Source organism: Orussus abietinus, unplaced genomic scaffold (assembly GCF_000612105.2).
Source record: "Orussus abietinus isolate OABI.00-Male unplaced genomic scaffold, Oabi_2.0 scaffold29, whole genome shotgun sequence".
Taxonomy (NCBI): Eukaryota; Metazoa; Arthropoda; class Insecta; order Hymenoptera; family Orussidae; genus Orussus; species Orussus abietinus.
Window position 1 is genome coordinate 605,531 of NW_019395567.1, and position 19,977 is coordinate 625,507.

At 41.0% G+C, this 19,977-nt stretch overlaps 2 protein-coding genes across 3 annotated transcripts; both read left to right on the forward strand.

The window, feature by feature from the left end:
• Window positions 1-200: 200 nt before the first annotated feature.
• LOC105702088 (titin) lies at window positions 201-12,871 on the forward strand. The gene is made up of 12 exons (XM_012429380.2): window positions 201-953; window positions 5,565-5,673; window positions 5,996-6,248; window positions 6,764-6,941; window positions 7,172-7,344; window positions 7,935-8,004; window positions 9,134-9,282; window positions 10,537-10,771; window positions 10,854-11,164; window positions 11,267-11,442; window positions 11,561-11,751; window positions 11,861-12,871. Exons 2-12 carry the CDS (start codon window positions 5,587-5,589, stop codon window positions 12,090-12,092), a joined length of 2,055 nt encoding a protein of 684 aa, XP_012284803.1. The 5' UTR covers window positions 201-953; window positions 5,565-5,586; the 3' UTR covers window positions 12,093-12,871.
• Window positions 12,872-13,260: 389 nt separating this feature from the next.
• On the forward strand, window positions 13,261-19,689 carry LOC105702259 (sialin). 2 transcript variants are annotated; one of them, XM_012429687.1, is made up of 8 exons: window positions 13,261-13,757; window positions 17,314-17,564; window positions 17,641-17,886; window positions 18,027-18,111; window positions 18,184-18,401; window positions 18,498-18,647; window positions 18,718-18,850; window positions 19,064-19,689. In XM_012429687.1, the coding sequence occupies exons 1-8, from the start codon at window positions 13,733-13,735 to the stop codon at window positions 19,510-19,512; spliced, it is 1,557 nt and encodes a 518-aa protein (XP_012285110.1). In that variant the 5' UTR covers window positions 13,261-13,732; the 3' UTR covers window positions 19,513-19,689. The 2 variants fall into 2 exon arrangements, with proteins under 2 accessions (XP_012285110.1, XP_012285120.1); XM_012429697.2 differs by lacking the exon at window positions 13,261-13,757 and adding an exon at window positions 16,096-16,293.
• Window positions 19,690-19,977: the final 288 nt, after the last annotated feature.

Below are 19,977 nucleotides of genomic sequence, written 5' to 3' on the forward strand. Positions count from 1 at the left end.
ACAACATTGACAGGGGGTTTTGAAACCAGTTCTTGAACATATCGAGATAAATGTTAACGGTAACTCGCTCCGTAAAAGTGGCAAAGTTTCTCCTCGAACCTGAAAAGCGTCTGCCTCGGAATCATCGATCATCGACCGAATTGGGAACAATAAATCACCATCGAGACTAATTAATCGATCAGCTATCCAGATGGACCACCTCGAAACGCACATTAACAATTGTTTACCGTTAAATTGATAATTTTAAATAATTTAGTCCTGAATTTCTGACTTCAGCGTCTTCTTCGTGGTGTCAACCTTCTGGGGAAATTTTCGACTGCATTCGGAAGGACCAGAAGAGTATTAATATGAAGAGGTGAAAAGTTCTTCCAGTTCTGCATTTTCTACTTTATGTGGTCTTCTTGAAGAACCGGAAGTCCCGTTCTCCACTTCGAGATACCGCCTACGTACCTGAAGTGCATAGGAAAGCAGAAGTAATTTGCGGTTCCCACACTTGTGAAATATCGATGTGCAATCGTAAAGATCATTTATTAACCCGGAGGTTAATAAATATCGACGAGGAGTCTTCGGCTTTCGGTGTTCGCCTTTGATAACTGGAAGTACCGTTCTCCACTGCAACCACCGGTGGAGGAAATAAATTATTAATAAATAATACCTTCATCGACGTTGACAAAGTGACGCTATAAACTGGTCCCCGAGGCAAATAAACGGGAAAACGTGTAAAAGAAATTGTTTAGTATCGAGAAGTGTGAAATCTCGCGAGGTGAGGTGGTCGATAATTGAAGTTTAGACTCCGAGTGTTGAAAGCTCGGGTTAATCGAGAATTTTCGGTTCTATAAACTTAATTATCACTCGTGGGAATTGTTTTGTGTGACCGCAAGATTTCTCACTGACGAAATCTCGCTTCTGCATCCTATTTCCCAGAATTCGTCCAGATCTGCATGATGTAACAGGTGAGACCCCGTCATTTATTTTTTTTTTCCACCGTGGAAATCCCTAGATTGTAGGGAGAAAATTTATTATAATTAGTCAGGGAAGGAGAAATTATCCCCTAGGAAAATTGCTCGGAATTTTTCCGCTGGGATAATTTACCTCTTTAGTTTCGGAGATTTTCCGCCGGAAACACTTTAGTGGATAATGTTAAACGTGCGTGGTGAACTTTTTTCAGGGAGTCGAATTTTTCGACGTTCTGGAATATCTTTTACGACTCGCTTCTTGCAGCGCAAAGATTTATGTCGGCCGATGCATGGATAATGAGGCAGTAATTAACTTCGGGGTTGTAATAATATGGGAAAAGTTGAAAAGTGACGTTGCCGCAAGGAGGAATAATTTTCTTGGCCAGTGGGAATTAATTTAAGGCCCAATAAATTGAGAAATATAGAAATTTCTTATTTTCTACGATCTTTACCTCCTCGGATGAAAATGCCGATTTTTATAAACCTAATAATTATCAGGCGGAGAAAGTATTGTAAAAGATGAAGACACATATCTAGTTTCTAACGAGCTTTACATTGCTACGTGAAAATGAGAATCTGAATCGCATAATAATCACGAGGTGTAAAAAGTGAAAGAAATCTCTTCGCAGAAGAGATCACAGGGAAAATTATTCGAAAGTTTCATACCTCGTTGACTGGGAAATGATGAACGATGCAATTCCGATAAGCCAATCATTTTCCTTATTGAGATTCGCGTGAAAAATGGGCTCGTGAAATGGAGCTATCAGAGAAAAGAAATGGAATAAAATATTAAATGTCACGCGACGATCGTTAACATATTTCTGTGAATTACATTAATTGGAAAAAATATTATTTGTATGCCTGGATAATTGTAACTCATTTTTTTTTTATTATGTACGTGCAATTTGTATTACTATGTTTCACCGGGTTGCGTTAAATCTGCGTGTTTGGCCTCGAAGTAATAAAAAGTTAATTGAAACGCCACCTTTGTCAGTCTCGACGTTTGTCGGGTGATAACTTTTCAAGGGAATTAGATATGCGCGTGAGTTATGCTCAATAGAAATTCTTTATTTTTTCCTCTCTTTTATTTTTATTTTTTTCACGAGTCAGCTGTCTCTATAATGCCGAAAGACCATAAGCAGAATGACTCGAAAGTTTCATACCCGGTCGAGTATGAAACCGGTGTCTCGTGACATTGTTTCGAGAAACTGTCACTTGACCGAAATGATCTTTCGAGTTTAGAAATTAGAATAAGCCTCCCAGATGGATTCTTCAGATCCACGGAATTACCCTAAAAGTACTAACAATTCTAGAAAATAATTTCTAATCAATTATTGCATCGCACAATTCCAGAAAATAATTTCTAATAAATTACTAATACAATACTAATAGCAGAATTTATTAGAAAAATTATTTGTTAACAATTACTTAAGTGCGGTTCAACTCTCGCCAGTGTATTGTAACTTAACTGAGATTAAACCCTTAAAAAAAAAAAAAGGTATATAACACAAGTAGGTGAGATTTCTTAGGAAATATAATATTTCCCATATTTTACAATATTCCATAAGAATTATTGGAACGAAATGTAGGGTACAGTGCAGAGATTAAACCCTTAAAAAAAAGAAAAAGGTATATAACACAAGTAGGTGAGATTTCTTAGGAAATATAATATTTCCCATATTTCACAATATTCCATAAGAATTATTGGAACGAAATGTAGGGTACAGTGCACTTCAGCAAGCCATTAGAAAAGGAGGAGAGATCGTCTTAAAAGTAGGTTGCCACCGCAAGATTCCACGGAAGGTTACTGCGCAGGCGCAATTTTCTCGGCAATTGTTGCTCTACACTTTAAGCCTTAAAAAATATAAATGACACGTTGCCGTTCATTCAAGCCTTTTACATCGTGTACCTTTGTGGAATTAAAGGAGAACCAAGCGGTGTTAAAATTAAACTCCTAGACGAATTAATATCGGTCTTTCATTCCCCGAGGTAACCTAACCTCGCGTTCAGTTTTGAAATGAAATCGCCGAGAGAAATCGGAAAGAAAGGCGAAGAGTAATAATCATTTCGCTTCCTAGTCCTCTCGAGGAAACTTTGTAATCGGGATAATGATGTATCTTCGGTGTTGAAATAATCCCATCGCGTAACGGTTTCCGACATTTTCTCTTCCTCAATATCGGCTTAGGTGTCTGGTACAATGCATTCGCCGCAATGTTAAGCGGAGCATTAACCACGGCCGTTGATATTCAAATTCAAATTCAAATTGTTCCTGGGCGTGTAGAAAGTTCTTGCGGAAAAGCATTAAGGATTGCCTTAACTCCTCACGAAAGCGTGCCCTAAGATTCACTTCGATCATTAAACTAATTAAACCGCCAAAAAGTAATCCGCGTCACAGCAGGATAATTTCCCTCTTTCTGATGATAATTGGATCGTTAGGAAAATCTAAACCGTAAATTGCGAAGGTCACGGGATGTAAAATATGGAATCTCACGATCTCTGATGATAATTGGATCGTTAGATAAAATTTCAACCGTAAATTGCGAAAAAATGTGGTATTTCATGATTTTCACTTCCTCGTTGGATATTCCACTCTCAGTCGCGAGTTTGGCAGCCATTTTGGAGAACGTCGAGGATCGCTTTAACCCCGATAAATCACTTTAATCGTGAAATTAATTAAAAAGCCAAAAGTATCATCACGTTACAGCGGAATAATTACCCTCCGTCGGGCGATCCTTATCACGTAAGAAAATTCTTATCATAAATTGCGAACGTTATGGAACCTAATACGTGAAATCTCGTGATTATCACTTGCTTCCTTAATAAAATATTTTACACCCAATAGCTCGTAACGCGGCAGGTTTAACTAAATTTACAAGTAAATCGAGCTCCTAACTTGCGGCGGCAACACTTTACTCGAACATTTTTATTAACATTGCGTGCAAGAGCGAGTGCAAACTGCAGAATTATGCATCATTATGCAGCTGTTATTTCCTAAAGGAATATATGTCGGTATTGACTGTCCCTATATCATGCAACCAGTAGTTAAAAATTAATAATCGCGTTTCTGAAAATTCAATACAAAAGTAATTCCCATCGTTCCGTGCTCTCATGTAACGTTAATTATTGAATATTGAATCGTATAACATCATCGATGTCGTAGTACCAGATTTTAAGACATAAAAAAATGTGTTATCAGGGAAGTAAGCAGGATAATTAAATCAGCTTAAATAAATTTAACGGCTTTAATAAATTTAACAGCCGGCGAGTAAACTCGCTTACATGGCGCGATAAAAAGAGGCGTTCTCGATCGATTATCTGGAAAAGTCGATCGCTCCCTGTAGACTTAGTTTCGCGATTTCCGATCACTTGGCAGTAAATGACTCGTGAAGGCTTTTTATCGACTTCTTTTGCCCTGAATTTCTTCGGCTCGCCGATTGGAGAAAACTTTTCTTCGAGGAATGTCCGACTTGTCGCGAAGAAGGACGTCGCGACGCTTATAAAGAAACGCGGGATTAAAATGTTATCCATACCAGGAAGTGCTTATCGGAAAGTATAGATTTCTTGCGAGGGTTTAATCGAATAATCGCCGGGGGTAATTCGATTTCCTGCGAGAGAAAAAAGGCCTTCGAATTGAAGACACGTCGATAGGCGGCAATTTCATCCTCCACCGATTCCTTTCGAGGTGTAATTAATTTAAGCATGGTCCTATCCTCCGGTAGCATGTAAGTTACACAACTTACGGACCGATTACTTCCTCGAACTCTCTTTACTCTTTGCCAATACCGCCGATACGGTCGACGTCGATGGTTATTGCGCCGATATTAGACGGCTCGCAATTCCCAGCGAAATCCAGGAGTTCTCCTCCCTCCGAACCTCGTTCCTGGATTTAAGGTGAAGTGAAACACCCTTCAAATTAGTCGATACGAATACAACACTTTTTTTAAGGGCATTAGACCAAACTGTCCGAAACTTTGACACGTCACTCCTGATCATCTAAGAATTGTCCTGACACATTCAAAATTTGGATTTTTTAACAAAATTTTTTTACTCAGCCCAGACCAGAACCAAAATGGCGTCGAGCTCTCATATTTCGATCAACATACAATTATCGAAGGCTCTGATATGAGAATCGAAAGGGTCAGGACAATTTTACGACAATTTAGAACACTCTAGTAATCGATAAACTCGCATTTGAACGGGATAAGGGCAAAAAAGTGTTGTATGCGCTTCTATGCTAAAACGATGGTAATACGAGGTCTCGGAGTGAAAATGTAATTGACCTGGAAATCACAGATGGCGCAGGGGGTCCCTCTGCAGTCAATTAGGGCCCCAGAAAGCTTGAATCCAGAGGATTTCTGGAGTTTTACTTCGATTTCTTGATATTTATTATACGAAAACGACAGGCGGAGTATGCCATTTGGTACAATATTCAATGTAATTCGACACAGCTGTCAATATAAAAACGAATGTCGGCAACGTAGGCATTTAGAAGAATCTTCTTTATCGACGTTGATCAAGTTCTTCGACGTGTTTCACTTCACCTTAAGTAATAAAAGGGAATACAAGTGATACCGCATTATTAACCCTTCTTTTTTCCGTTCGCTTCAGGCAGCTTCATGTCACCAAAAGAATGGCCAGGGATCGTCTGGGCTCCGAATATTCCGAGAATCTGAGCGATGCCACGACCTGTAGCTGCATCATGAATTCTGTCGACAAGGTACAACCACATAAAGGAAAAAAAAAAATCACTAGAAATTATTTAGGCCTCCGCAAAAATGTTCTAATTTTATCTGATAATATCTGATGCCACGCCATTTTGAAAAATGTCGGTGAAGAGGTCGACCTAAGAAATTAATTGGAATTTATCGTTGCAGTGCATCTAGGGTTGCACCACGTGTTTCACTAAATTTTTTTTCGCCTCCACTCATGGTTGTTGAAAATTGGAATTTTATTCCGAAATTTACTATATCGACGCCATGTTGCGGATTTATTATGAGAATACCTCTAGGAGGGAAATTAAATATTAATCATTGTCGCAGTGCACCTTGCGCGGTTGCGGCATGTTTCAGGAGCCATTTTTTCTGCACCCTCCCGGGACCAGACCTCGAGATGGGATTTATATAAACCCTATGTCGGAGTATATCAGAGACCCCCCTAAGCCAAAGGACACCGAGTCCTTCTATCTCCACAGCCCTCACGACTTGGTTTACACGAGGATCACTCGACTTTTCAGCGAAGTCGATAAGTCGCGCAATGGCGAGCGTCTAGAGAGGAAAGATGAAACTCTAACGGGTAAGTGGCACGTCCTGGAACCGGCTTCGTCGACAATCGACAGCACTGGGCCGCTGACTTTCCGCCATTATTCATAATCGGGAGAATTAAGTGAGCATCTTAGCGTTTAATGGGCTCAAAGTTCCCGCACATCAAGTCAAATGACGGGAAAGTCCCGTCGTCCATATCCATCCATTTCCTCAGATAAATTTCTTTTAATTTTAATTTTAATATTAATATTTTTTTTTGTAATATATTTAATTTAAAATTTAATATTAATAAAAAATAAATTTTAATTTTAATAATTCACATATTCAAGAATGTAAATTTCCTGAGGTACGGATAAAAGTGGACGTGCGTATAAACAATAGTATTTTATCATCATGTTTTTTTTTTCTTATAATTGCCAAAATCATGAAATTGAATTTTCTGGTGTTTCGGTCAAAGTGGACGCGCACGTGAACAATGGCAGTTTATTATCGTTATGTTTTCTAATAACTGGCAGAGTCAAGAAATCGAGTTTATTGGCGTTTTAGTGAAAGTGGACGTGCACATCAATAATGGAAACTACAAGCCCCTTGGAAATGGAACCTCGGTGAGGTCGGACCTTATCAAAGAGACCGAACATGCCTACGAGCAAATTTGCATTCGTCAAGAGGACGAGAGCGTCAAGTCATCTCACGGAAAGTCATCGGACAATGTTTCTGAAAGCAGGTGAGATTTAATGTAGATTTAATTGATCCAGTTCTACTGTTTAGCGGTATTAAAAAAAAAGGAAGGAATTATAACTGGGCGTCGATCATTCGAAATGGCGCCACTCGAACAATCGACCGAGAAAACTAATCTACGTGAAGATGTTCTCTGTGATTCACTGATAACGCGACCAGAGGTTTATCTTTATACCTCTTTATCACTCTTGACATAATGGCGGCTCATCTTTCCAGCCGTTCCCGCAAAACCGACAGAAGATTCAGCAGATCCAGCAGTGCCAGCGAATCTTCAAATGTCAGCAGCGAAATTCATTGTTACTCTTCTACGACGTCGACGCCGCCATTGTCCAGGAACAGCAGCAACGAGCGCATCAGCAAAAGCCCGAAAATTCCGGATCCCCTGATAGGTAGGTGAAAAATGCGCCGTAGATATTATATATATCTATCCATATATTAAGGCGTTATGAAAGGATTATTTTATACATATTTATGATAAATATAATTTAATACATTTATGAAACTTTTCTCCAAACTAGATACACCGAATTGTTTAAAACTTCAGCATGTGATTATCAAAGCTCCAAGGAAGAACGCGATGCTCGTGAAATTTAATTTTTTTAATAAAAAATATGCATGCTTGATTCTGGGATGAATAATCAAATGTATTTCTTGAAAAATTAAATTTTACGAGTATCAGGTTTTTCCTCAGGACCTCCATGATGACGTTCTGAAGTTTCAAATGATGCGCACATCAGTTTGAAGAAATGTCTCATAATTAGTTCGATGTTTTGATGTATTTATAGAATAACTCTTTTATAACACCTTAACGCGATGATGATCAGGTTAAAAACGATTCAGCGGAAATTTAAAGTCGAAGAAATGGTATTTGAAGAGAAACCGTTCTCTCGCTTAGTAACATCGGACGCCGCCATTTTGTTTTTCGGCTCTTCAGACTAACGGTGGATTCTTTTTTTCTTTCCTTCTGTCTACATTTCAGAGAGGACCGACTCGACGTGTACTCATCGAGAAAGTGAAAAGGACACGAAGTCTGTGAACACCGGATCGAGGTAAGTGGGCCGAAGTCACGGCAAAAGGAAGCGATCGAAAGTTAATTAATGCCGGCTGTCGCCTCTAACGCCGGCAGATCTTCGAGTTTTCTCGGCGGCTCCGGAAATTGCTCCGCCATCTTGGACGAGTTGGAAAGTGAAGTTCAAAATAGGCTTGGCAGCCCATTTCGCGGACCGACGAAGAACAAATCTGCGGTCTGTCCGGCTTTCCCGGGTATCCCGGTTACGGAATAACGATTTTCATTTCACTTTTGCGCCGGGTAAAAATGTCAATCCGGGTCGAAAGCGACGCTTCGCGCGCCGCCATCTTGTTTCGCGCTTCGGGGGTGTTTATACAGGAGCTGATTATGATTTACTGTCTATCACTTATATTTTTACTTCCCTCAGTCTTTCATCTTCTCAAAGTTATTAAGGTGATATGGAAGAATAATTCTATATATATATAAAACGTAAAAATATATATAAAACTTTTCCCCAAATCGGGTGCACCTAATCATTCTTCAGCACGTGATTATGAAATTCCTAAGGAGGAACGTAGGGCTCATAAAATTTAATTTTTCAACAAAAACATGTATTCTTGATTCTAGTCTGGCATAAATAAAAAATTTGTTATTAAAAATAAAACTTCATGAGCACCACGTTCTTCCTTACGGCCTCCATAATCATATGCTAAAGTTTCCAACGATTCGGTGCATCCGGTTTGGCGAAATATTTTATAAATATTATGACGTTTTATATATATAGAATGATCATATCATCTTAAGGAAAGTGATTTGAGATTTTCTAGATACAAAAAGGCTCGAAGAAAGTCCTCGGGTCGATCGCCTTCTTCTATTAACAGGATTAACTTCCGTTCGACTTTTGCCGTCCGATCGTTTCCACGGTCGATTATTAACTTAATAACCTTCGGTCTGTTACTTTTCAATCCACTTTGTCGGTCAAAATCCCCTAACCACCTGTTGCCTTTCAACTCGAGATTGCGAAAGGATTTCTCGACCGATTCCAACATGACGTAGTGGCGATAACTTTTTTGTCAAATATTCTATATAAATATTCAGTAACATTTTTTGGGAGACTCCGATGGGATCGCGGATGCAGCTATTAATTTAATTTTTTGTCGTCATTAAAGCGCCGTCAAGCCGCCCCCTCCACCTCCTCCACCACCACCGGAAATCGAAGAAGTCATCGTTATCAATACAAGGATTCTGGAGGCTACAGTTCGAGAGGAGAAAAATGAGGTCCTGCAGGATTCTAAGAGCGAGACCGAGGATGCACCTGGTAATATAACATTATGATAATTTAACAAATTCCAAATAAAAATTAATTTATCGTGTAATTAATTATTAAGCTGTATGAATGTAGCTTTGATATTACGCGATGATCGAATGGGTAACCAAAAATCCGTGTCATTAAATGGGCGGCCCTTTTTCTGCATCGCGCAAGATGTTCCGCTTCGACGATATGCAATATCGAGGAAGAATATGTCGTTTTCTTTCGAGAAAGTCCGTGCCACTTACGACTCGATTTAATCCACGTCATTTAAAATCGATTCCTGCCGAGCAAGGATGCGGTCTGTATCGAGCTCGGAGTCCGCCTGCAATTAACGCGACGAGTCCTTTTTGCATGTCAATTGATCAGGAGCTATTAAAAGCGGTACCTGACATTTGTTGCAACCGCAGGACCGACTTTTGATATTAATAAGCTGGATCGGGTCGTAATTCCTGACTGTCGAGGAGCCCCATAAAAATCGAAGGAGAAACCGCGAATAGGGCGCCGCGCTCACCGTGATATATGGAGTAATGTATCCAAATCATGTCGAAATCGATAAGCTACGAGAAAGTGTCCCGTAGGAAAGTTATTCCGCGGGGTATTAGCTACACTTTTTATCCGGACCATTTTCGATAGTTACGTGTCATTAATGCAGAAACATGGGTTTATGTTGGGCGGCGGGTAGAATGCAGTCCGCGAGCTGGCTCGGCAGGCAATACAAGTTACTTGCATCTCTCCTTGGATTTCTGTGATATAGTGAGAAAGCATTTAATTTTCTTCACTGCAGTACTTCCTGCAATGAAAATTAATCAAATCTCAGTTTCTGCGGTATGATAAAATAACATTGAATTTTTATCACTCTTAAAATGGCTTTTCCTGCAAGTACAATTAATGAAATCTCAGTTTCTATAGTGTAATAAGAAGGCACTGAATTCCTATCAGCCTCTTCAAGGCATCTGAATTAGATCACGGGATAATAACTGCATAATGCATATGCTGTGGATATTTCATAAGAAAATATAGAGCGAGTAGGGGCGAGTGGTACCCGAAATCCTTTCCAAGGCGATACACTTGCAGTCCGAAGCAGTGGCTCGATTAAGGTTTGATATGTGTTTTTAATTGGACCACCGGCCGATTATGGATGAATTACTAGACCATGGTGCTCACGGGGCATATAATATACTTACCTAGATTTCACTTGCACACCACCTTATACCCACTTATAATATAATGAGTTCTGCCCCTACTCTTGTCGCGGAACAGCGGCCAACAAGTCCGTCGTATCCTGCGACCAGGCGGAAGTGCCTCCAGCCAGTCAACCTGCGGAGACCGAGGAAATTAAGCCACACCAGGTGTCTCACCTGGTGAACAAACACATGGTGCTGCCATTCATACCCCCTAAATTCACGAACGCGGACTCGAACACGCTCCTGAAGCCCTCGGAGTACCTGAAGAGCATCTGCAAGACCCCCTGCAAGAACAGCCTCTCCAAAGCCAGGTTGGTCCTCCTCTTCGGGTTCTTCTTCGGGTTCTTCTTCGGCTCCTTCCTCAAGAATTCGAATTTTACCCCGTTCCTCAAGGTCGGTCGACAATTTGGACATCCAAAGTCGGTCTTGCGACGAGGAGGAGGAAGAGGAGGTGGGCGAGGGGGACAAACCCGAAGAGCAGAACAACCCTCCCCCAGGTCCACCTCCTCCACCTTTGCCACCCTCGCAGAAGGAACCTCAACCTCCTTCGGCTTCTGAGGTTGAACCACCGAAGGCTCTTCAACCTCTGGCCACTATCAGCATCCAGGACCTGACGAGTGTCCAGCTGAGGAGGACCAGCACAAAGATGCCCGCCACGAAAACCTTCTCAGCGCCTCCACCTCGAAGTGTCTCCATGACTAATGGTGCGTCTCTTCTTTTTACCTCATTCTGGAATTAATAAAAATTTCATATCGAATGTCATTTTTAACATGGCAAAGGGAATATGTTTAACGACGTGGGGACAGTTTCAGAGCCGTTCTTCGTCCAGAAGACGGATTTAATCGCCGAGCTGAAGAAAACGAAGGATATACCGGGGATTAAAAAATTAAAGGTCGAACGGGCTCAAGTGGAGAAGACACAGGAGCGGAATTTAATGACGGAGATGAGCAAGGCCTTCAGTGCCTCGAATTTCGTCGACCAGGTAAGTCAGGATATTTATTTTTCAAGTTAGTAGATTTAATGGCTAATTTCACGGGGTCGGATTTTTCGATGAATTTCGTTCGCCCGAAGGAGGAGGTTAATTGTTTCTCATTTTTAAGATCCCGGACAAGGATAGCGCCGGAAACGTTATACCGATATGGAAGAGACAAATGCTGGCCAGGAAAGCAGCGGAACGGGCGAAAAAGGAGCTCGAGGAGCAAATTGCCCGAGAAAACGAAGAAAGGCGACAGGCGGCCATTCCGCCATGGAAGAGACAACTCCTAGCGAAAAAAGATACGGATGATAAAAGGTGAGGATTGTAACTATTACATGATCTTAATATATATATAATTTGTAAAATAATGAAGTTCGTCGAGAGGATTTATTTAAATTTAATTTTTTTTTTTTTTTTCTTGCAGGACACCTCACGTTTTAATAACTCCACCGGTGGTGACTCCCATAAAAATCGAGATCACGCCATCTCCGAAAAGAGACGTCTCCCCTGCAGCTCCGATTATCTCAAGAGAGGCCGAAAAACCGGAAGTCGAGGAAAAACGAGCAGAATCGAACGAAAACTCCGACGACGGGCAAATAATCCCCTGGCGGGCGCAGCTAAGGAAGACGAATAGCAAACTTAATATCCTGGATTAGCTAAATTATCAGTTGGGGTAGATAACTTATTATCTGACGACCATGGTACAAAGACAAGATGGCGGAAGTTTCAGCTCGTCCCGATCGAAGCGACTTCGAGAATCAAAAGAGCTGAAATGATAAAGCATAATTGTTATAATAAGAACTCCCGCGAGTTTCGATTATCAATAATCACGCAATTAGTCACTTCCGGTATGGCGAGCTTATATCGAGTTACTGCAAGAGAAGGACGCAAAACTTTCTCACTGGAGCTTGGAGAGCGGAAACTGTTAAGGCGGAGATGCTTAATTTATGGAATACCATTCTTGTGCATACACTGTAAGGAAATAGATGTAAATTAGTAGAACGTTAATGTCCGTAGATCGAGGTGTTACGAATTTCGACGTTAAGACGGTGCTACTTAGTAACAATTGCTTTTAACTAACTCTAGCAGCGCATTGTCGACTTACAGCACGGTTTATTAATAAAATTTCGACGGAGATTTAGGATTTTCGCAGTGCTATCGTATACTGCGAGTGGACACTGTCTTATGATAGTATATCTGAAATTGTATGCAAAGAATGTCGTACAAATGTCCGCGGTCAATGTTGATATTGTTGGCCCGAGTATGACTGCGTCAGATTACGATTCGAGGGTATAATCGCATTATTAACGGAAATATTTTTCTACTAACACTTGTCGCTATCACATCTGGAATACCCTGCAGTGTAAGTTGCGGAATACGGAACAGGGGCGACGTGTACATAGAGTTAAGAATGAAAATAAATTGGAGGCGAAGATATGAGGTTTCTTTATTAACCTAGTCCATTAACAAATTGGATATTACAGATTTAGTAGGTCAGCGGATAAAATCTATACAATTGACAGATTTTTCCTGTAAGCTTAACGGACTTATTTTTTTTTCCGTGCAAATTCCTCGTTTAATGCAAATGGCTATTATCGATTTCCGACTTTCCTTGCGAATAATGATGTATGTCGTCCTTATCCTCGATACCGCGTTTACCGATGTCCACGGCATGACTCGCGTAGTCCTTTACCTTGGCACACGCGTCCCTCGGTAGAAGCGACGCGGTGGACGCGCCCCTCCACCAGCCTGGCGTCGTTACGACACAGCGTCGACGGCGTCGGCATCGACGTCGACGTCGGCCAGAAGAGAAACTACGATCGTCCGCTGTGAGAACTCAGTTCTAACCGAGCTAGCCGCCCACAGACGTACAACAGTCCCGCCAAAATAGTCGGCTTAGGTGTCCGCCATCTTGGCGGCATCTGATGCCCAACCGTCGAAATCTCGAAATAAGTGCCCACCGAGTCGCAAAACCCAAAGCCTCGAAATACCTGCCACCATTTACCTCGTTTCCCCCGATTTTCACGGATTTCCCGCGTTTAAATTCGACTTTTCGACTCTTCGTCTCCGATTTATGCAGACTTTTCGCGCGGCGCCTCACGAGACGCGGATTGCAATTTTCGGGAGTGATTCGGACTTTGTTACGGGTTTATTTAAATTAACGGGGCGATAGGGATACTTGAACATTCCTGTAGGAAGTAAAGGACTTGGTGGGGAGAGTTTAACGAACCGTTTGATTAAGTGCTTCTAAGTTTTTGACGGTGGAGCGTCATTGGAGGCAAAGCCGCGCTCCAAGATGGCGTCGTATCGCAGCGTAGCAGGTTAGTGTACTTCTGTTTACGCGAATTTCTGATATGGAGGTGTAAACAGAATTTCTATTACACGGCTCATGGAAATGTTTTCGAAAACGATTCGAGGAATGTCGAGCCCGGCCTGGAATTCATTAAGTCGTTTTAACCATTCGCCAAATTAGCGCCATTTGCCGGACCCAAGGAGACATCGACGCTGTCAAATAATGATTTACCCTCGCTATTGCACTAATTATCATTCTCCATCTAATTGAAAAAAAAAATAAAAAGGAACGTTGGCATTAATCATGCTCAAAGGAAACTCAATTTTAATATCAAAGCCTTCGTAATTTGCAACTGTTAACGCTTTTATATGTGCTAATAAGTGCGTGTAAAGTACGAGGCTGCGTTTTCGAGTAATGTATTTTCGTTTTCTTTAAACGAGGAAGGTTCTATGCCAACTCGAAGTTAAAAACGAGGAATCGAGGCCGATAGTCAAAGCGACTATAATTAGTATAGACAAAGCACATTCCGTGTTAAGTATCGAAGTCTGAAATCGTTCGATCTGAACGATCCAACGATTCGATATGAACGATCCAACGATTCGATATGAACGATCCAACGATTCGATATGAACGATCCAACGATTCGATATGAACGATCCAAGTACAAATTGACCCAGAGAGCCTTCCAACTCGATTATCCTGATGATTTAGTGATCTTCCCACCTATAAGGATAACTCGAGGCCACGACCGACCTTCGCCTAGTAATGTTAATGAAATAAATCCTTAACCGCTTTTGAATACAGGAAATCGCAATAGATTTAAACGGATCCGGTGTCCCCTAACATTCCCGTGTTAGTTATGAACGAAGTGACTTAACCCGACGAGATACGAGACTCGTTTATTCAATGGAGCCCATTATCATTATACCCTGCAGCTCGCCATATATACAGATACATATACTCACATATGTATTGCATAATGCCCCCTAACAGTCATTAATATTGATACGGCCGAACGATTTCGATCTCGAATAAAACCTAAAAATTGTGACGATAAGGAAATTAACGCGAGGAGGAACAGTGACGTCCTTATTAATTAGGACGTCGAAAAGTCCATAAATTAAAATTATCAATGTTTCTTATCCCCGTAATTGCGTATGGATATTGTGAAGATTGTGTATGTATGCACTTGTCTATACGACGCTCGTTAATATTTAATATTGCAATGTGGGACAGGAAGAAAACTCCGTTCTGGAGAGTCTAAGGAAAAGAGAAATTAAATGATTGGCAGAAGACTAATCATTTTCTGAAATAATTTATGCACCGGCATGTCTCTGTGTTTAGTGGAAAAAATTCTACGGGAACCTGACGGGAAATACAAAGTGCTTTGTTAGATGGTTGAATAATCATTCTGCTTGTTTGAAGCAATTGTTGTAACTGGAATGTGCATTTTTTTTATAATGTACCTGTACCGACACATTTCTGTCTGTAAATGAGATGGCGATGGAAATTATCAGCAATTTCATTCTATGTTCGGAAAAATCGTAAGGAGGAATTTTTACATTTGGGTGTAATTAACGTTGAAGCAAATCACTCGTCAATAAGTCTCGTTACGAAGGATAAGGACGAATCAGGAGGAGCGGTCAATTATCTTATTGACTTGTCAATGTAGAGCTTAATGGGATTCTCTGTGATCGCCACTTTGAGTCTGGTAATTAACACTGATTCACCTCAAAATTGATCCGAGTTCTTGGCAAGCGAAAGTATTAACGCAACGAGTACATAATAGTCCCTCTATACGCAACATGGATTTTATTTATTGATCAGATTGTCTATCGAGTCTTTTAAAGTACATCGCATGATTCGAGCCAATTTCCGGGGAACCTAAAAAAACGATGCTCTCCAATTTTATGCGGCCTTGGCTCTGTAATTGCAGTTTCATTACGGCAAGCCATTTTATGAATTAAGAAATAACATGAAAATATAAGTGTACCCTAAAAGTGCTCATATGTACACAGTATATAATGAAATAAAAAAATGTCATATAAAAAAAATACATTTTATATATAAAATTCCGAATTTAATTGCAGTACACGGAGTTAACACTTGCTCAGCTCAAGCTTCGTATCGGAACGAAAGTCATGGGAATATCCTATGGGAATAATAAGAGGGCATAGAAATAAGAACCGTAAACATTTCTTAGTGGAAAATTGGGAATGATTACACACGGAAGTCATTGGAATAAGAATGTGTGACGTGAACAGGCACCGGGCCAAAATTCTCACGGAAATATCGTCCCCAGTTGTTCGTTAAAGCGTTACAAGCTCGCATCTGTTTCATTTTTCTCTTTCCCAATGAATCGCGAGTATATAACAAAGTAAAAATCATTTCCCCAACAGTCCAATTGCCAAGTCCTTCGTAACAGTGGTTAATCTCTCGGTCAATTGTAAGTGTGTTAGAGGAGCGTAACTTTGGCCTCGAAACTGCAGTGCAAGGCTAGGACTATAAATACATCAAAGAAGCGCCTTGCTTTATTTATATCTCTGGGATTCCAGATACGCGTGGTTTGTAAAATTAATTCAGGCTTTTCCATATTTCTCTTTCCCTCCCACACAAGTTCCACGGGGTTGGATTGTCCAGAAATGTCGGCAAGTGTTAAGGAAATATTAACACTAGGTTTACGGGCGTTTTATATATACCTTTTTCTACGAGCATCCGTCAAATTGACGGGTAAACGAAAACACGAATTTTCTTTAAAAAATCGATTTATTCAAATTAAGTCTGAATTAAACGACACTAGGCTATACGTTTAAATGAATGATTGATAAGTAAAAAGTCCTTTTTTAAAAATTATCACGGAAATAATTGGAATGCTCGTCCTCTCATCCTCGGAGTCAGAACTAGAAAGAATGCGCATCCTTTTCTTGCTACGACACCCTTTCAAGAAGTTTTCCTCTTCACTATCCGAAGATCCTTCCATCTCTCCACTTTCAATGCAAACTTTCACTCTCATCTTCGCCTTACACTCTCTGCAACGAAGCAAATATATATGGATTGTTTATGAAATTAGCTAGTCCGTCAATTTGACGGGTTTCGTAGAGATAGGTATACCACATACAGATTTTAATAATTAGAAGGCTTAGGAAAAAGTAATTGTGTGTACAAATTCTTTGGATGAAATGATTAATTTACGATACAAAAATGGTTGAAATTAATGCTATGGTTTTTTCGGTATTTCTTTTCGAAGTTTGAATTCCGTCAAATTGACGGGTCCCGTAAACCTAGTGTTAAAAACCGCCGGGACATAAGTTCCATTTCGCCGGTTTATCCCGAAAGTCACTTGAACGTTCTCTACAATTGATTTTTTATGATTTACTTTCTTTGTTGCTATGACGCGGAAACGTTGGCAGAGGAGTCGAAGAGACTTCAAGATCACGGCGTTCGTGTGGGCGATTGACATTGGCAATGACCAGTGCACATGTACAACCGTCATTATGTATATTCTCTGAGTCTAATTGCGCGGAAAGTGGTTTCCTAACGAATTGTCAGTTCGGCTTGCACTAATTCATATTTCTCCGTTCCAGATCGATTATCATGTCGCCAAGTACTGAACATAATGGTGATTCTCGGCTTCATGGTGAACTACATGTTGAGGATGAATCTAACCATAGCAATAGTGAGCATGGTGATACAAGGAAATAATACTCTACATTCCAACGAGACAATCGGAGTCCCCTTCATTCCAGTCGGCAATGCGACAATTGTCGCAATGAGAGCCAACATCAGCGAAAGTGCATCTTCAGGATCTCAGCTTCCAGGACACTCCTCAGAATCTGTGTGTGCATTTTTATCATGATCAGACTGCAACATTTTTTCTATATGAAGAATAATTCTTACTATTTTTGCCGCAGGAAACACTGCAACAAACTAAGTACCCTTGGAACCAGTACGAGGTGAATCTAATCCTGGGCAGCTTCTTTTGGGGATACATCTGCACGGAGATTCCTGGTGGTAGATTGGCAGAGATTATAGGAGCCAGAAGTGTCTTCGGATACAGCATGCTAGTTTCGAGTCTGATTACTTTTCTGACACCATTATCGGCCATGTTTGGATACGCCACCGTTTCGGCACTTCGAGCCATTCTGGGGTTCATGCTTGTAAGCGGTGAAAAAATCCCTTGAAAAAGATTCCGTACCATATTTTCAATGACTTCTTAAGGTGAAGTGAAACCCCCTTCAAAACAGTCGATTCGAATACAACACTTTGTTTTNAAAAATTATCATTTTTACATACACAGGGAGTCACTTGGCCTGCCATCCAGCCAATGACTGCACGTTGGATCCCCCCAGATGAGCGAAGCAAATTCGTATCCAACATGATGGGTAATTATAAACCATTCTTCAGGCCGAAATCGGCATTTTTGACGCCGCTGAAGATGATGATCTGTTTTGCAGCTTCTTCCCTCGGTGCAGCCATTACGATGCCGATGGCGGGGTTCCTTATAGCTAGTTTAGGGTGGGAATCAGTTTTCTACGTCACCGGGGCTATAGGTTTAATCTGGAGTCTCGTTTGGTTCCTTTTGGTCTTCGATTCGCCGGCCCAGCATCCCAGGATCTCTCTGGAAGAGCGAAAGTACATAGAGGACTCTATAGGAACAACTTCTTCGTCTAAAGTAAAAGGACTAAAAACCTGTTGTCAGAATGTTTATCAATGGTGCTATTGAAGAGAATTAGTTGTCCAACGTTTCACGTTGAATTTCCATTCCCAGCATCTCCCAGTGCCTTGGAAAGCGATGTTCACGTCCATCCCTGTCTGGGCGATCATCATCACTCACAGTTGCAGTGTTTTCGGGTACTTCACTGTAGTCAACCAATTGCCAACGTACATGAAGTACATATTGAATTTCAACATCAAGGAGGTAACGTCGAACCGTGATTCAATTTTTATTTAGGAAGTACAACGTCCGAAGTATTGAAATTAATTTCCAGAATGGCCTGCTGTGCTCCTTGCCGTATTTAGGAAAATACGTTTTCGCAATAGCAACTTCCAGCGTGGCGGATTGTTTACGCAGGAAGAACAAGCTCTCCGTGACCGCCATTCGCAAGCTTTTTACTACTTTTGGTGAGACCATAAAAAATTTTTTAATGCAAAAAAAAATCAAATATCATTATAGCCCCCATATTGACGTTGTAAAGTTAGAAACGATTCGTGACACCCAATTCAGAGAAAATTTTCGTAAACGAGAGGTACTTGACGGCATTTTCACATAGCGTTAAAACGGTTAAGTGGAATGAGATTGAAAAAAAATATTCATGATTTTAATATTACTTCCAGCCGTGCTGAGCCCGGGCTTGCTGATGATCGTGGAGGCGTATTTCGGGCACGACCGAGTGATTTCGGTGGTTGTTTTTACAGTAGCTTTGACAATAAACGGAGCCGTGACCGCAGGTTATTTAGGAAACGGGCTGGACATTGCCCCGAATTTTTCTGGGACGATTTTCGGGATCGCCAACACTCTGAGCTCGCTGGGAGGTTTCCTCAGCAGTTTCATGGTAGGCAGCTTGACCTACCGCGATCAGACCTACTCTCAGTGGCAGATTATTTTCTGGATTCTGGCCCTGATTTACTGCTTCGGGGCGCTGGTCTTTGCTGTTTTTGGAACCGGCGAGCTCCAAAAGTGGAACAATCCAGACAGCGTCGAGGTCAAGAAGAGAGCATGCCCTGAAAACGGCGCAGAGGCAGAAGAACTGATAACACTAAATCAGAAACCTGGGGGGAGATGATGAAGAATAACTCCACACTATCTGTAGGTCGATACAAACATTTCTACTGTTAATTAGTAAATTAAGTCAGGTTTCGATCGCCTCGAAACACGTATACTCAGTTATAACCAATCGCCTTAACGTTCTTTTGTTACCAGATTCTATGTACAAACAAGAAATAAATTTATATTGAAGGAATTAACATTTTTATAAAAGCAAATCTCTATCGAGTTACCTGCCTTGGAAAATCGAGGCTGAGTGATGATTAGGTATTTCTTTAAAATATTTACCAGTCGCCGCGGGTTTCCACTTTCGGTACAGGGTTCCACTGTTCGCCGAGGGATGGCGCTACCGCCCCGTTGGCGCTAGCGTGTCGCGCGTTACGCGCCACTTTGTCCTGTCTTTTCCCACGAGGTGCTTGCAGTCAATCGGGCTGCGGGGTAAGGCTTTGCATCCTTCTCTAACACCCTGGACGCTAGATGATGC

Coding starts and splice junctions, on each gene's coding strand:
- LOC105702259 (XM_012429687.1), top strand. CDS start 13,733: ATGGCGTCGTATCGCAGCGTAGCAG. Junction 17,565..17,640: donor CAGGACACTCCTCAGAATCT/GTGTGTGCATTT, acceptor TTTTTGCCGCAG/GAAACACTGCAACAAACTAA. Junction 18,851..19,063: donor CAAGCTTTTTACTACTTTTG/GTGAGACCATAA, acceptor TATTACTTCCAG/CCGTGCTGAGCCCGGGCTTG.
- LOC105702088 (XM_012429380.2), top strand. CDS start 5,587: ATGGCCAGGGATCGTCTGGGCTCCGAATATTCCGAGAATCTGAGCGAT. Junction 6,249..6,763: donor GAAAGATGAAACTCTAACGG/GTAAGTGGCACG, acceptor TTGGCGTTTTAG/TGAAAGTGGACGTGCACATC. Junction 6,942..7,171: donor GACAATGTTTCTGAAAGCAG/GTGAGATTTAAT, acceptor TCATCTTTCCAG/CCGTTCCCGCAAAACCGACA.